Raw genomic sequence first — 17,478 nt, 5'->3', positions numbered from 1 at the left:
ACGTATTAGTTATTCGGAGATTAGAGACCCCTCGAGGATCCCATTTTATTATTCGGGGAGGGGACGGGGATTCCCTCAAGCAATTCTAATGAGGACGGGGAGGGGACGTGGATATATGCAGTATATCAAAGGTGGGTGCGGGGATGTCAGTCCCGTCCCCTCCCTTCCCCATTGCCATCCCTAATTATTTGTTCCTCCACATTAACGTCCTTTCTTCTTGTTAATTGTTATTATTTTTTCACATTCTGGAATGTAAAGCAGCAAACACTAAAGATTGTGTGGGTGGCTTGATGATTTTCAAATCAATTCTGGGGTGTATATAAAACGAAGCATTTTCATTTTATATTAGACTAAAGTGTTTGGGATTATTTGTATGGGTGGTAAGAGTATTTTCTAAATAATATCAATGTCATTCATAGTAAATTCAATCAAGATTATTTTTATTGATATAAGAGTTTATTAAAATAAACGTGCTCAAAATATAAACTAGAGCGCAAACGATTCCGTCTTATTGCCATCTGTGTATAAACAATATCATCCCAATGGTGCCACGGTGGCACGGATGCGGAAGATGTGATAAATGACGCAATCCAAATTCATTTGACGTCGTCTCGTTAATTGTCTAATTATACACAAACCATACATTAATAGTCAGTCAAACTACCTGCTACAGGAAATTGGTAAATTGGTTAAATAAAATATTGTTTCAAAATGGTTGAAAGCTAATCAAAACTGTCAGTAGTTGCAAAATCCGCAATTTTTCTCTATATTATATCAGGAAATGATTGTGTTATTTTTCAATCTTATATAATTTGTAATGTCATTAGCTTTCCGACGACCAATCCACTCCAGTGCTGAGGTATGCGCTTACGCCACTAGTTGCGTCGTCCTTTAGGAGTCCGAGTAACTAACTCCCTTGAGTCAAGTGGTTTATTCTAAATAAGACACCTTCGGCCCTTCCATATTTTTGGAAGTCCCTTTTTCATTTTTTTTTTTAATTTTATCTCCCTTTGGTTTTAATGATTTTGCAATTTCATCTGCAATCATTTGGTCATTACAGGCTTACGAAACAAACCCAATACAATAAAATTAAGACGCTGATTTATATTAAAGGAACTATTAATTTGATTTTTATATTTATTTAATAAACAAGATATTAAAAATGAACTTAATCCATTATTCAATGTTACCTAATTAATTCGACATACCCAAAAAAAAAAAAAGAGAAAGAATATGTGATATATTGATGTTTATTTCCCATAATTTTGATATCAAATATGTTAAATTCTAAAAATTTTCTTCAATTTTTTTCGTATTATTTTATTTATCCCTACATATTAATAAGAGAGAAATTAAAGTCTCAAAATTTAATTTTTCATAAATTTGAGAATATATATATTTAGTTGAATACATGACCTAGAATGTAATTTTATAAATTTAAAATTTGCCATTTCAACCCAAAACAATTATATGAATATCTTTTACGTAGATCTCTACTGACTCTCCAGAGTCAAATGGGTCGAAAGAATATAATTTAGAAATAAAGGGTCTCCTCACAAATTGCAATTATTCAGCCATAGAGTGAACGCATTTGGAGGGCATCTAAGTGTGAAACGGATTCTCCACGTCAGCTGGAAGGTTCAGGGAAGTTGCAGGAAGGTAACGCACAGATAACATGCCTTCCCGTGGTCAAAGTCAAACCTCAACCAAACACCCATCAATCCAAAACAAATACATGCACTCGCTCGCTAGAAACCCCTTCCACGAATTTAGCGTCCTTTGAGAAATGCCAAAACTACCCTCCCTATTTTCTCCATTTACATATTGAAAGTCAGTACTAGTTATAGTAGTTTTAATTTTATCTTATATCCAAGTCCAACAACAGGCGTTAACTTAATTATCATATAATTTTTGTAGTAAAAAAAAAAAAAAGGAAAAAGGAGAAGAAGGGATATAGAAATTCAAAAAAGTTGAATTTTGTTCATTTTGTTATGCAAAATTAAAAAAAAAAAAATTCACTCCCAAACGGAGTTCAACGGAAAGACGCTGGTAAGTTGCGTAAATAAAGAAAGAAACAAAGCCTTTTTGGGTAACCCGCAGACAGCCGCCGTCTTATAATCCTCTTCCTTGACTCTCGAGTCCCTCTTATTCTTTACACCTCTGGAGTCTTAAACTCAGCGTCTGTTTGTTGGGCATTTGGTTTCGAGTGTAGCTCCATCTCTCTGCCTCCCAGAGAGAAGCAAAGCATAAAACAAAAGCTCGTAAATTTGAGCGCTGATTTTCTCCAAAAAGCAGTCTCACATCGGCATCCGGTTTTACACTCTAAGCCTCAATTCAACCTTTCCGCTTCCGACTCACTGAATCAGCCCGTGACGATGTCGTTTATCAGCTTCTAGATCTCCTCCGATCAACCCTTTTAATCTCCGAAAGCGCAATTCAACTAATCCTCCTCAAGCTATTCAAAATCGCAAACATGGCGTTACGTGTCACCGTCAACTTCTCCGGTTACGTCGCTCAAAACCTCGCCCACTCCGCCGGAATCCGCTTCGGCTTCTCCACCACCTCCACTCGCTCCTTCCACGAATGCTTGTTTCGCCCTCGAGTCTTCTGCCATAGCAAAAAAACCGACCTTGATCCGCCCCCAAATTACCAGCCCAAAGCAAATTACCGATGTAACACACTCGCCGCCGAAATATTCGGTGACGGCGCTTGCAACAGTCCGATCCTGATGGGATTGGTCTCGTTGATGAAGTCAACGGCTGGTATGCCCGGTCCTTCGGCAACCTCCATGGGTGTCTTTGGGATTTCACCGTTTAAAGCCGCTTCGATTATTCCCTTTCTACAGGGATCGAAGTGGCTTCCCTGTAACGAGCCGGGCACCGTTCCGGAGAGTGATTACGTGGATAAAGGAGGGACTACTGATAAAATACAGTTTAGTGGGAGTGAAAATCTGAATGGTGTAAGCTTGCAGTTGAAAACAAGCGGAAGTTGGTTATCGAAGTTGTTGAATGTATGTTCGGATGATGCCAAGGCCGCCTTTACGGCTTTGACTGTTAGTTTCTTGTTCAAGTCGTTTTTGGCTGAGCCCAGATCCATTCCATCGGCTTCTATGAACCCTACCCTGGATGTTGGTGACCGGATTTTGGCAGAGAAGGTGAAGCATCTTTAACCTTGTTAGAATTTGTAATTTTTATAAACTTTTGGTCTTGCGGTAAATAATTATTATTATTTTTGCTTAGTGGTTTGTGGCATTGGTATAAGCTAAATACCGGCGCTGCCGTACCCTATATAAAACCTGTTATTCGACATAAACTTACACTCAACCAGACTCTCAATGATTCCACTGATTTGCGAAGTCAATTTACCTGAACAAAAATGATGAGCCTTTTTCACGGAACATTCTATGTTCGAATTCTTCTCCAATGGAAACATTAAGTCTTTGGTTGCTTTCATTCTTACAATTCTGCGCATCTTGATGTTACTCGGAGCCCTTTATAAGCTTTATGAGATTGATGATCAATGGATGAAAATGTTCAATTTGTGGAATTATGCGAGAGAATGAGATACAGGTTGAAATCCAGGATTTGTTTCTAAGATTTATATATATATATATGGTGAATTTGCATCCTCAGATAATTAGCTGATGTCTTTTTGCTTTTGTCCTTGGTCTATCAGGTTTCATACTTTTTCAAAAGGCCTGAGGTATCTGATATAGTGATCTTTAGGGCACCTCCGATCTTGCAGGTATCACTTGTTCTCACTTTTTGAGTTTAAAAATTAGGATTTCTTTCTGTTCTATTTCTATTTGCTAATTTTTTCACCTTGTGGTATTATAGGAAATTGGTTTCAGTTCTGGTGATGTATTCATAAAAAGGATAGTGGCAACGGCTGGAGATTGTGTCGAAGTAAGCTAATATCATATTGATCCCATATTGCCATATATCAACTTTAGGTCCTCCTTTATCCCCTATTCTCCGTCCTCCATTTTTTCGCCAAAAATCGTTATCAAATTCCTGCTTTCAGATGTCTGATATCATTCATGTGGTTTTTGTTGATAGGTTCATGGTGGGAAACTGCTTGTAAATGGTGTTGCTCAAGATGAAGATTTCATTCTGGAGCCACTAGCTTATGAAATGGACCCAGTGGTAATGTTTCCTATTCTGGTGCTGTTTCTCTTTTGATTGGTAGTTTCTTTGTTGTGTTACCAAACCCGCTCAAATTGGCTACTGGAGTCTAATGTGCGGTTTGCTTTTTGCAGGTTGTGCCTGAAGGTTATGTATTTGTATTGGGAGACAATCGTAATAACAGCTTTGATTCTCATAACTGGTAATTGCGAATCTCTTAGTCTCACTGACCCACTGATGAACTTCTAAGTTTATTACCCTTTTGATCATTTCCTAAACATACTGTAATTCAGAAGTGAGAAGAAGTTTACATTTGATAAGTAGTGTTGCAAGTTATCTTGGTTCATTAGTGTGTACTAATAAGTGCAATTTCATATGTCGTTGATCTTATTTTCAGGGGTCCGCTTCCTATTGAGAACATCGTTGGTAGGTCTGTGTTTCGTTATTGGCCTCCGTCCAGAGTATCCGACATGTTAGATGATCCTTATGCAATGAAGAATGCTGCTGTGCCAATCGCGTGACATGTTTCTACCTGGATGCAGGGAAAAGGATGAAACTTTACAATTTTTAAAATTATTTTACTGACTTTTAGCTCATTAACGGGCAGCTGTCAATATTTTGCATTGTCAAGTTCAGCTTATCCTGGACATTGTTTCAATTAGTGGTTCGTCTCTTCAATCAATGTGTATATTTCTGCACGGCCCAATCATGGCCGATGACGGCCATTTTTTATGGAATCATTTATTCTGATATTCTTTGGCAAGGGAGTGGGAGAAAAAGAAAAAAGAAATTCAAATGATTTGACTTGTACATTTCTTTTTTAACATTGTGATCTTTTGCCCTGGTGTCAATTGTCATTCAAAATCTTGTAGCATTATTAACTTTGAACTTTTGTTCCTTTTATCTGAAAGCACCGGAGGACAAAGTTGTAAAGGCTGAAATGAGAAAAGAAAAGGGAAAAAAATCCTTTGGATTTTCTTCGTAGTCTTATTTTATCTGAAGCCAACTTTTGCATGGAGCACCGGATTCTTTTGCCCCCTTCTTCTTCTTATTATTTTCATTTCCGCCGGTATGTTCGAAAATAAAATCAAATTAAAACTCTAACAAAACGTGAGCTACGTAAGTAAATAAAATTTTATCAAGCCACAGCTTGTATCATCGGTATCAATAATTCATGACATCAATTGCATGATGTATCGCCTGCTCAGGCTACCGATATGATTTTGGTTTCTAAGAATCACATTAAGAACAAAGGGATTTTCGTATTGCCTTAATGTCTTTGCTTATGGTTCCTTTGGCTTTTATTAACCACCTCTGATCCGTGGCAGTGGCTTTAATGTAACAAGGGGTATACCGTATACATATTAAAAGATACTGCAAAACCTAAATATGCTCACACCTAATTAGTGAGATTCCATTGACTTCTTTCTTTGCTTTGCTGCCAGAGAATGTCTCTTAGTCCGCAAACTCGTAGCCAATACTTTCGATCGTTGGGTTTGTAACCATGTGACTTTGCCAATTAAACTCCACACGGGGTAGTTTCATCCTAATGATTTTTGAAAGGCCACGTAGATTCATCTCAAACATGAAGCAGCTCTCAATCACTGGAGCGCCTAAGCTCCTCTGCTGGGATCAGCAATTTCTTCGAATTGATTTCAGCAAGCTGCTTAGCCATTAAGTGGCAAGTTCTCGTGGTTTTAATTTTCAATTAACTTCGAGATTTTCTCAAATGTGTCATCAATAATAACTAGTCAGTCTCATTACCTTCAACTTTTGTCCCATTACAAGATGTTGGGAAATTTTAATCTTATCCAAGATCTTACAAATAAAAATATCAAACAAATAATAAATAAAATTTAGATAGAGAATAAAATTATTTACACAACACGAATTTACATAGAAAAATCTTATATCAAAGGAAAAACATGACCGTTAGGAACAACGGGAAAAAACTACTGTATAAAAAATTACTACAATCACTCTAGTATTTTTGTCACACTCAAAACTCCAATAACACTCAATCATTCATAGGTTCTCTCACATTAAAAATTGTCTATTTATAAATAAATGATTGTTGTGTTTTGTTATATAAACAAGTGGACCCAACCTCTCTATATATAGTAATAATTTTCTTGTAGAAAAAGTGTTCCTTTCTTTATGCTAGTTATATTTCTTCTTGAATAAGTCAAGTCCCAAAAGAGAAATTACTTATTTCTTAAATAAGAATCCTTCTGAGTAAGAAAATTACTAAATAAAAAAAACCTAGGAAATATCCTTATTGAAAAAGGAAACATATTTCCTAACACAACATGAACAAATGATGGAAGAGCTTGTGTTCTATAAAGCCATGATGTCATGTAACTATTTATCATAGTAAGTAAAAACATGTATATATTTGTTTATAACTAGTATTTTTTTATTAATTTATTTTTCATTTAATGTAGAATTTGAATCAAATATAACAAGAAAGGCAACAATTTTGAGTTGATGTTATTCTTATGATTTTGGTATGAATCAACAATCATTTTCTTTTATAAATTTACTCATCTTTATAACTATTCAACATTATTATTATTTTTATTTTATTTATTGGTGAATGCGTTGATTTGGTTGATAATGAAAGCTCTTGATGAAAGTATTGTTGAGGGAAAGATTATGATAGATTGCTTTGATACTTAACGTTAGGTTGTTTTATCTTACTTTGATTTGTAGGTATATTGTTAAAGTTTGTGTCGTAATGGGGTTAATACTACTAGCTTTTTATTTTCTTTCTTTTAATTTACTTGTTGATTTTAAGCTTGTGGGGGTTTATTATTAATGGTCTCATTTGTTGAGAAACAATGATTTTTGTGATTAAAATTTATTTTAATTTTTTATTATTCTCTAATTTGAGGAAGAAATTTTTGCAAAATTTATTATTTATAATTTTTTATCAAATATTTTTTCATATTTTAATATTAATTTAATAATTAATACGTATAACAATTAAAAATTATTAGAATTTTGATATAATTAAATTTATCAAAACAAATATTTTGATCGTGAAATTTAAACCAATCCCAAATAAGTTAGTTAAGGTTTGATTAAAAATATTTGAGCTAGTTTAAATTACATCCAAACTTTATTTATTTGATTTGAATTGACTTAAAATCCAACCCATACGACCCTAAATTTCTGTGGTTTATCACCATCATGCATCCTGTTTAAGGATCAATTTTTTTAACTTTTTGGTCCATGCCAATTCTAACATCTCTCTGTTTTACAAAGTAAATACAAATATAGTTAGCTAGCGGGGTTTAATGTTGCATATACGTAACCCGCAGGATATTTGATCAATCAACGAATAGCCTCCTTCTTTGGTTTCGTGAATGACATTATTTTATATTACTATAATCGATAGATAAAAGGATCCAACGTGGACTGATGCAACAAGATTGGAAGAACCATTAGCAAGAAAGCTCTTTAAGAGCTACATACGATCTCTAAACTCTCACCATTTCAACCTTTTTCTTTCCCCTGGTATCAACATCACTACAATCTTCCACCTGCTTAATTTCAACCTCCTTATATCGATACCAAGACGCGCAAGCCAAATAGAACCCGAAATTTAACACACTTATCCCAGCAAGCAACCAATAGAAGTAATTGAGCTTATCTCTATTCAAATTGTTACTAGCCAACCATCCACCGCTGACCTTGTTCACAATCTCTACCACCAGAGAGCTCAAAAAGTAGCCAAATGCTATTGAGCACCATGAGATGGCTGTGCTCAATGACTTCATTCCAGCTGAGCTCTCCGCATAAAAGAAATCAAGCAGCCCAACAAGAGTGAACATGTCAGCTGCTCCAAATATAGCGTACTGGAACCCCAGCCAAAACACGCTCATTGGCAGTGGCTCAATAGAGTCAACCATGTTGTGCTCAACAGCCACAGATTTTCGCTTGGTTTCTACAACAGCAGCAACCGCCATTGAAACGGCTGAGAGTACTAATCCAACTCCAATTCGTTGAAGTTGTCGAATTCCAGTGGGGATTCCTGTAATCTTTCTAGCAATTGGGATGAACACGCGATCGTATATGGGGACAAGAATGAACATGAACACTAACGGGATAACTGGAAGGGAGGGTCCAGGCACCTTAAAACCAAATAAATTTCTGTCCATTGTTGTGCTCTGCTGGATGCAAAAAGTTTGGAGCTGAGCCAAACATGTGTTCATGAACAGGGTGCTAACTATAATTGGAAGCATGCGAAGTAGAATCTTAGTTTCCTCAACTTGTGTTACTGTGCATAGACGCCAGGGTCCAGGATTGATTGATGTCGATGCCCTACCGTCACAAGCTGTCCTAGTGATTGCAGCGCGGTCCAAAAACCTGAGGATTTTTTTTAATATGAATATTGATCAGATAAACTTAAATTATAGTTATAAATCAATTGTGAATTGCATGGCAAAGTCAGACAAATTAAAATACCTGAATTGGTCAGTCCTCTTAAGGATTTCAGTGTCCAGCCCTGCTTCTCTGTCATGAATCTCATGTAATTGATCTGCCATTTCCGGTTTAGGAAGGTTTCGATTATGAATGGCAGCTACGAAAACCTGAAGAATGCGAATGATGGGGCTTCCCTTGGGGACATTATGGCGATACAAAGACTTGCCCATGATTACGAATACTGTAGCAAATAAGACAGCTATGGTGCACACACCAAAACTCCAATCCCAACCTTGGTTGGTACTTATCCAAACAATGAATGTGACACCGATTATTGATCCAACCGTAAGGCTAAACAAAAACCAGTTGAAAAAGCTTGAAAATTTAGCTGCCTCTTTGGGGTCCCTTTCATCAAATTGGTCAGCACCCAATGATGGCAAAGCTGCTTTAACCCCACCGGTGCCACATGCAAATAGGTATAATCCGGTAAAAAGAATCGCAACTTGGGTTCCATCAGCATCGTCGCATTGATTCACTAGGTTCGGTGCAACACCTACGCAGGGTTTTGGTCTTAGCTGGTGTGCGTGTGCTTGTATTGCCAGGATTGCAAGTCCCTGCAAATATGTTTATTGATCTGTCATGGTTAGATCCACCATATTCTAGACAATGATTAAGCAGATGGTGCTTTTGATTTTTGAATAGTTTTCAATTCACCATTTTGCTCTCCACAAGAAAGACAAATCATTTGGGATGCTTATGATGGGGATCATTTTTTTCCCGGTGATAGGATTACTCTTCTTAATATAATTAGCTACAAAAATATTATTTTTCTGAAAATAATCCGGCATAACCAAAAGAGACATCTAACAACTTCTTTTGTTGTGCTGACCTGAAATCATGACTGGTCTCGTTTGGTTTTATTTTATTCTTCTTCATTCTTCATAAAGGCTATAAAAAGTTATCTCTTAGAAAAAAGAAAAAGAAAAAGAAATGATCTTACTAGTATGTGGGGCAAAAAAAAAAAAAAGAACATATAACAAATTCTTACGTTGTATAGAGCTGAAATCACGATTTATTAACAATTATAATCTATGATCGTACATAATTTTGCAGAAAAAAATATTAATGGCTGTTGTGCAAAGTTGGAGTCAAGTGAACGATAACTTGTGCTAAGTTCCCATAGTCATCAAATAGATATTTTGTAAATTAGGGCTAGGCGTCATTAACCATTGCCAATCTCACTAGCTACCTGCTAAATAAATCATGCTCAGATGGTCAGATTGGGGACAAATCATTAGGTGGATTTTTATTAAACAAATATATTTATCTAAACGGTAGGTGATATGATATGAGCGCATGCAAGTACGTTATTTATATTTATATATGACGGTAGAAGCATCGTACAAAGTAACTCACTCGTCGATACAATATTGTTTTCAATAAAAACAAGGACTATCATTTCAGTAACGGATCAATATCAAGAATTAAGAGCCACAATTTGAGGAGCTTATAGGAAATCAACAAATTCAGTGAGGGAAGATTATCAGTAAGAGACATTACGTACCAACAACTCAATGCATCCAAAGAGGACGCAAGTCTTGAATCTTGACAAGTAGGTATCAGAGATAAACCCACCGAAGAGTGCCAGTAGAAATGATGTTCCCGTGAAGTTGGTAAGAGTGGTGGCTGATTTTGTTAAACTGAAATTCATATATCCGTGGAAATATGTTACAAGGCTCACCATATTCGCCACGAACGACATACTCTCAAGTCCCTCCATTGCTGTATGTATATATATACACATGTATACATTAATTGATTCACAATTAGACACTAAACTTCATTTATTGACAAACTGGCTAATACAAGATAACGAATGTAAATTAAAAAAAGCCAAATTTCTAAGGTTTCCAAAGCCGGCAGAAGCTTAAATATTGGACTTGCATATTTATTTACCGTATACAAAAAGAACAGCTCTACTTCCTCCAAGCCTACGTTCCTGCTTAGGCTGTGCTTTGTGATCATCTTTGCTGCTGCTGCCCTGTTAAATTTTGTCACACAAAAAGAAAAACTTTAGTGAAGCGGCATGTTCTCATGACACGTGCATGGAACGAGATCATTGCATATTGAGAGAGTTTATGGGGGTTCTGTAACGTTAATTACCATTGTACTGATGAGAGGTATATATCTTTGTCTCTTTTACGCCACGGAGCTAGAAGAAAGGAACAAATGGTGGCTGTTTGGTTGTCGCTAGCTAGCAATATACTGAAACTGAATACCCCTCCCACTTTATAAAGACGCCAAATAATTGCATAATCACATGTACCGACAAGAACAACGGAAAGGAATCAAATGGCGTCTACATCTAGCTACTACATGTCTTTGAAATAAACTTAATTTGTGGGTCCGATTAATTTGTAATTTTGTATTTTCAGACACCCCACCTTCTTGTCCTGCTATCCCCTCAACAGATTAATTATCTAATGTCTTATTTTGACTTTCTTGATTTTTGTTAAGTTGACCTATATATATATATATATATGCTAATTAATTATAACGATCCAAGCATGTTTCTGCTTCACTCTGTTAGGGTGAGCCCAGGGGTGGTGGTGTTAGTAGTATATCATTGAATTAACTGGCAATCCTTCTTGTTCAGTGTTAGATTCATATGTGACTAATGGGAGCATATATGGTCATTGCTGTCAACGGCATTGATTCAGATAGAAGCTTTTTTTCAATATCGTTGCCAGCCAAAAGCTTAATTACCCCTGACAGATTGGAACATTTTATGGTCACAAGAGATTAAATTGGCTGGTATTTTTAGATTATTTTAACTTTCTCTTTCATTAGCCTTCAAGCTGCAATGGCAATTTGGCAATGGAATGTTAATTAGTTATTTATGTTTTCTAATTATTCTGTTAAGGGACTAGTATTGTCGTGAAACTTCTCTATTATCAACTGGAACACTTAAGTGAACGACAATTCTGAAGTAAACTTACAATTAACCCACGGATGTTTACATAGACCTAGTTAACTTGCACAAACAACAAAAAGGGAGACGTGTCGGCTGCTCAAATGAGCCATTGTTGCTAGCAATTCTCCGTTAGTTGGTTAATATAATTGTAATGTCAACCTCTTGATGAGTAAGATTTTTGGCCGGGCATTAAAATTCTTAAGCATTTTTGTAATAAATAGTCGCATATAGGGGACATTTTATTGTGATTTATTCGCATAATATGTAACATCTAGGGGCGTACTTCTGTGAGGTCTATTATTTATTAATTTGCTCTAGTTTTTCTTTTTCTTTTTTAATTATATATTCCTATGTTTGTGTTGTTGTATTATTATTATTATTATAAAAAAATAAATTGGCTTCAACTTTGGGAATAATTAATTAGAATATCGTATTCATTATTTTAGTGGCTTAAATCACTAAATTGACGCGAGTTGTGCAGGAGTTCATGACACGTACTTGTTGGCTATCGCGTATGGTCGTTGGGCAGCCCATCTCAGCCTAATCATTTATCTGCCATGGACATGTCACATTTCGCTTTTTATTGTAAAGTTAAAGCAAACTTTATTCTCAAAAAAATTGTCAGATTTAATGGGGTAAATACTGTTTCGTTCTTATATTTTGATTTAAAATTTATTTAATTTTATATTAAAAAAATTACTCCATATATTACTTTTTATTTTCTTTTATAATAATACTCTTATAATAATATTCTTAAGATATTAATAAAAAAAATATCAATTCGTCAAAATTAGCCTTAAAAAATAGTAATTAATGTAAAATTTTTTATTATTTTACTTTTAAGATTAATTTGGTAAATTAAATTTGTACATACAATTATTGGTAAGATTGTTGCTCTGGATGACAATGGTACCCGTAAACTCACTCAAACCCACCCGCCAAAATATGATCATGTAATTTTTCCATTACGGGCAAGTTTGATATCACAAATCAAAACCTATGCTAGGTTGCAGGTGGGTTTGGTATTTGCTAAATGTTCGGTGGATACTCGCATGAATATCCGCTAAACCCCCACTTTTCTTTGAAATATTTTTTCAAGATTTAATTAAAAAAATTAAGCCTAAAAATATATAAATTGTGTAAACATGCGTGCAGCTACAATGTGTAAGCCCTAAAGTCCATCTACTTCTTTAGTTGATCCCTCATCTAAAGTAAACTAAAGGAAACCAATTTGTCATCTACCTTTAGCCGTGACCATGAGTCGCACAACTATCTTGCTGCCCAACTCCCTTCTCAATCCAAACAATCAGCGCCCAACTCCTTTCTCTACCGATAATTGCGTTATGTTGTTGCAGCCGCCGCGGCGACCATTGATTCTGCAGCAGCCGCCACCATTCATTTTGCCACTATTGTTGTTGCCTCTACTGCTGATTCTATAACCATCACTACTGTCTCCGTCACTGTCGTTACAGCTGCCATCTTCTCGTATTGTTGCTATTTTCATCCATTGTGGTCGTGGAAGGTATTGTTTTCATTATCTGCTGCTATTAATCTATTATTTTCATCAAATTTATGGTATTTGATTACATTTCAAAATTGTGTGATGATATATACACAGTTATATATTCAGCTTGTTTAAAATCAGCATGGATAATTTTGTACTTTCGACTAGCTTAAATTTACATATTGAGTAATTGTGATTTTAAATGTCGGAGGCCGCAAAAAAATTGTTGGGTATCATCGTGGGTTTGGTAATCGTCAAAAATCGTTGCGGGTGTGTTTTCTTAAAAAAATTAAAACTCACAACAAGTAGCGAGTAAGTTTGATAATTTAAATTTTGTGTTGGTGAGGGTTTGGTATTGTCAAACCTGCAACAGTGTCCATTGGTATCCCTAGTTGTTGCAAGGATATTAAAAATATTGATTTTGTTTCCATTTTGAATAAGGATAATTTTGGGTTTAGGTAATAATTTTAAGGATATTTATGGAATTGCGTTAAAAGATAAAATTAATTCTCAAAATTCGAATCTAAAAGCTACTCCTTCCCTCTTTTTCAAAATTAGCTGTAGAAATGATTGATTTTGAAAACATTGATGTGATTTTTTTTTTTAAACTCCGAAAAGCAATTCCAAAGGAATCCTGAACAAGCACGTTTACGAGTACTTAAGATGAAATATATAAGACAAATGAATGTGAATATTGAAAACTTTAATTATAGTTCGTATTTATCGAATGTAGGTTACAAGATACTTGGACGATGTATGTTTAGAAAGATAAATTGCTTTATTTATGCTAAAAGAAAAAGGAAATCTGTTTTAAGATATTTTAAAGTCCTTGTCAACGAGCCTAGTGGAAATATCTTATAGAAGCTTGAAGAAAATCCTGTAATAAAATAAGCTCGTCTTCATAATGCAAGCTTATTATGAGGTAAATAAACCACTGTATGAAAATTGTGCTCTGGCCTATTTTGCTTGTCCTTAAACTGCAAATTGCCATAAAAGGGGGGGAATGTAAAAAGTCATCTTGTGATCATCTAGAACTCTTTGGGATTTCGCTTCTGTCTCTTTTACTAATAGACGGTTATCATTTGTTTTTTAAGCCTTCTCATCTTTTTTGCATGTCATCATCAAAAAGAAGGATTGACACTCATTTCAATTTATTGGACGTACTGATTTGTGCCCAATTAAATGTAATTAGCATTGATCATTAATTAAAATTATTCCTATATATAATGGCCAAAAATAAGGTTGCTGGCCGATGCCTAGACCTACATTTACAGGACTATTACTGCAAGCATGCATGACATGCAGAAGCCGAATTTGGGTAATAAGTTTTACCAACTCCCCCGACCAAGAGAGAAAAGAATAAGCCTGATTTAATTTGACACTAACCAGCTATATATATATATATATTTTGAAAACTGTTCATTTCTTATATATATATTTCCTTGAGAAAGAGCGAATGTAACTACCGCGCATGAGGTGGTCTTTGTGCATGCACTTAAAATGAATAAGAGCACTGAATGACAATTTTGCTGCTTCCATGTTGTGAGTTGGTACTATGCTTTCGGGTTGCAAGAATTTGATTTGTGGGCGGCTTTATGTTTAATTAAAAAATAATTAAGTCAATATCTTATTGACTTATTCTGATAGTTGGTAACAGGCATTACATTAGCAACATGACTTATTCTGATAGTCGGTAACAGGCGTTACATTAGCAACATGTCTTGGAATAGATCGAGGATTAATTCTAGAATACATTTGAAGTATTATGTCAGTTATACAACAAGTAAATAATGTTATGACATGTGAGTATTTATTTAAAAAACCATCGTACAAGTGGTGGTTGTATTAAATTCAACTACACATATCATGCATGTATTAATTGATTGTAATATATCTGAGGTATTTTAGAATTTTTCATAGATCGAGTGCTCCTTCTAATCTCATAATTGGGATTAAAGCGCCGGAATAGGCGAATAGCTACTGACTTTTTGTCTCTATTTAGGAGTGAGGCTTCTTGTGTCATGCATTAGTCATGGGACACGTGGAAGTAACTAATAAAAAAATGAAGCATTAGCATTCAACAATTAATTTTTCAGCTAAATGCAAATCAAATGCATTTGCTTTTGCATAAATGGACTGACCGACAGAGTCCATCATCTCACAACAAGAGCATATATCGTTTTCATTTTAACATACTTCTTCACCCTAAAAGAATCCTGTATAACCGTTTAATAAATGATCCTTGAGGAAATTTGAGGACGTTATCATCAATTTGGTACTCTTATAAGGTAAATGCTCATTTAATTTTTAGGGTTTGAGTCAATAATATATAATAACTGTTAACTTCAAATGGTGAAGCTGTAATACGGTTGTTGCCTTTTATTCAAATTTAAGAAAAGAAGGAAATCCTTATTAATGGAAATTCTGAAAAGTAAAGTTGGTCGTCGGAAATTAATTAATGCGAGTCTAGCGAAAGGTAAATCAACATTTGTTAAAATGATGTCTTCGCATATTGTACTTAATCTCTTGTTCGCGATGCTTAGATGCTTTTATAATCTTTCTCCTCTATTTATTACTTTTTGACATTTATATATGTAAGTATCCAAAAAATATAGTATGGATATTTCTCATGATGATCCATGCAAGAAATCAATAACCATACGTTAACTTATACAAAAATTCAGAGACAACTAATGGCCAAAACCCCAAAATATCAACAATAAGTAATACATGTTAGGGTTTGTTCCGTCTCCGTCTTAACTGAGCAGCGGCAGCAACTCATTATCAGCAAACCCGAATGGCTTCAGAGAAGAAACTTTCGAATCCCATGAAGGAAATTAAAGTTCAGAAGCTTGTGCTCAACATCTCCGTTGGTGAAAGTGGAGATCGTCTCACCAGAGCCGCTAAGGTGCTGGAGCAACTCAGCGGACAGACACCTGTTTTCTCCAAGGCCAGGTACACTGTTCGGTCTTTTGGGATCAGACGTAATGAGAAGATTGCATGCTATGTGACTGTTAGAGGTGACAAGGCAATGCAGCTTTTGGAGAGTGGATTGAAGGTGAAGGAATATGAGCTTCTGCGTCGGAATTTCAGTGACACTGGCTGTTTTGGCTTTGGTATTCAAGAGCATATTGATCTTGGAATCAAGTATGATCCTTCCACTGGAATTTATGGTATGGATACTTACTGATGAATACTGATGAAAGCATCAGAACACCTATTGTAGGTACTTACTCGAGTCCAATTTGTGAAGATCTTCAAGAACAATGAATCGACATCGTAGCTTGCTATCTATAATCATTTGAATCCCTGATCATTGGTGGCTTTTTTTGGAACCTTCAATATAAAAATTACCATTAAAAAAAGAAAAAGAAAAAATGTAAAACGTCATGCGACCATCTAGAACGCTTGGGGGTATCACTTTTTCTTCAGTCTCTTCCTGGAGGTGGAGGGGTGTCTTTTGTGTTTTAGCCTCCTCATCGTTTTTGTCATTATAGAAAAGAAGGATTAGCATCCTTTTCAATTTATTGGACCCACTGACTTGTGGCCAATTAAATGTAATTAGCATCACAAATTAAATTAATCATATAATGACCAAAAACAAGGTTAGTGGCCGATTCCTAAACCTACGTACAAATTACAGCTCTAGCACTGTAAGCATGACTTCCAGATGTCGACTTTAGGATTTAACAACTCTCCCAGGAGAGAAAAAAATAATCATAATTCTAATTTGACCTTAATTAACCAGCTATTTATTAATTTGATATGTAGTTGGAAAATTCACTGTTTTCATTTCCTTTCTTTATATATTTATCCATGAGAAAGCGAGAATTAATTAATGCAGCTACCATGTATGAGGATTGAGGTGGTCTTTGTGTGTATACTGTCTACATGCACTTAAACAGTTGAACTTGAATGAATGATACTGTCTACATGCAATAACTATTTGATTTCATTTGGTTTGCGGGTGGCGTTATGTTAGTTAATCCTCTTGTCCTGCATGGAAGTAACTGTACAAACCGTGGAGGAAGAATGAATTTTTTTTAAAGTAATTAAAAATTAATCCTACAATGTCATTACAAAGACATGCTATAAGATTTTTAGAATATCTGGAGAAGTAGTCAGATCGTAATTTTTGGCCACCAGACTGATTCCATCACAGCATTTTGCAAAATGAGATTTTGGATATGGGAGTGAGCAAATATATCATGAGTAATAATATAGCCACAAATTTTTGTATAAATTTATTTTGTATAAACTGATGTGACATGATAAAATTGGTTGAATTAAATATCTCTTGGCCCACATGATTTATTTATATTATTTTATATTTTCATTCAACCAATGGATTAATGTCACATAAGTTTGTACAATATAAGTTTGTACAAGAGTTTTTCTATCATGTGAAAGAGTAGTAATTACTTCAGAAAAGAGCAAGTAAATGGACG

General features: G+C 35.1%; 3 protein-coding genes across 3 annotated transcripts; 2 read left to right on the top strand and 1 right to left on the bottom strand.

Moving 5' to 3' along the window:
• Positions 1–2,120: 2,120 nt before the first annotated feature.
• LOC102630129 (thylakoidal processing peptidase 1, chloroplastic-like) lies at positions 2,121–4,934 on the top strand. Its single transcript, XM_006473331.4, has 6 exons — positions 2,121–3,154; positions 3,676–3,744; positions 3,837–3,905; positions 4,059–4,145; positions 4,259–4,326; positions 4,522–4,934. The coding sequence occupies exons 1-6, from the start codon at positions 2,474–2,476 to the stop codon at positions 4,643–4,645; spliced, it is 1,098 nt and encodes a 365-aa protein (XP_006473394.2). The 5' UTR covers positions 2,121–2,473; the 3' UTR covers positions 4,646–4,934.
• A 2,340-nt stretch (positions 4,935–7,274) lies between these two features.
• Positions 7,275–10,850, bottom strand: LOC102629836 (protein NRT1/ PTR FAMILY 4.5-like). Its single transcript, XM_006473330.4, has 5 exons — positions 10,716–10,850; positions 10,509–10,593; positions 10,117–10,334; positions 8,595–9,166; positions 7,275–8,495 (listed from the first exon to the last, which is right to left on the bottom strand). The coding sequence occupies exons 1-5, from the start codon at positions 10,716–10,718 to the stop codon at positions 7,607–7,609; spliced, it is 1,767 nt and encodes a 588-aa protein (XP_006473393.3). The 5' UTR covers positions 10,719–10,850; the 3' UTR covers positions 7,275–7,606.
• Positions 10,851–15,763: 4,913 nt separating this feature from the next.
• On the top strand, positions 15,764–16,235 carry LOC102620439 (60S ribosomal protein L11-like). The gene has a single exon (XM_015528807.3). The coding sequence runs from the start codon at positions 15,828–15,830 to the stop codon at positions 16,218–16,220; it is 393 nt and encodes a 130-aa protein (XP_015384293.2). The 5' UTR covers positions 15,764–15,827; the 3' UTR covers positions 16,221–16,235.
• The last annotated feature ends 1,243 nt before the right edge of the window (positions 16,236–17,478 follow it).

The sequence above is a fragment of the Citrus sinensis genome, chromosome 5 (assembly GCF_022201045.2).
Source record: "Citrus sinensis cultivar Valencia sweet orange chromosome 5, DVS_A1.0, whole genome shotgun sequence".
Classification (NCBI taxonomy): Eukaryota; Viridiplantae; Streptophyta; class Magnoliopsida; order Sapindales; family Rutaceae; genus Citrus; species Citrus sinensis.
This window is presented reverse-complemented; position numbering and strand designations above follow the sequence as displayed.

Coding starts and splice junctions, on each gene's coding strand:
- LOC102620439 (XM_015528807.3), top strand. CDS start 15,828: ATGGCTTCAGAGAAGAAACTTTCGAATCCCATGAAGGAAATTAAAGTT.
- LOC102629836 (XM_006473330.4), bottom strand. Junction 10,335..10,508: donor AGCTGTTCTTTTTGTATACG/GTAAATAAATAT, acceptor ATATACATACAG/CAATGGAGGGACTTGAGAGT. Junction 8,496..8,594: donor AAGAGGACTGACCAATTCAG/GTATTTTAATTT, acceptor AAAAATCCTCAG/GTTTTTGGACCGCGCTGCAA.
- LOC102630129 (XM_006473331.4), top strand. CDS start 2,474: ATGGCGTTACGTGTCACCGTCAACTTCTCCGGTTACGTCGCTCAAAAC. Junction 4,146..4,258: donor CTTATGAAATGGACCCAGTG/GTAATGTTTCCT, acceptor TGCTTTTTGCAG/GTTGTGCCTGAAGGTTATGT. Junction 4,327..4,521: donor AGCTTTGATTCTCATAACTG/GTAATTGCGAAT, acceptor TCTTATTTTCAG/GGGTCCGCTTCCTATTGAGA.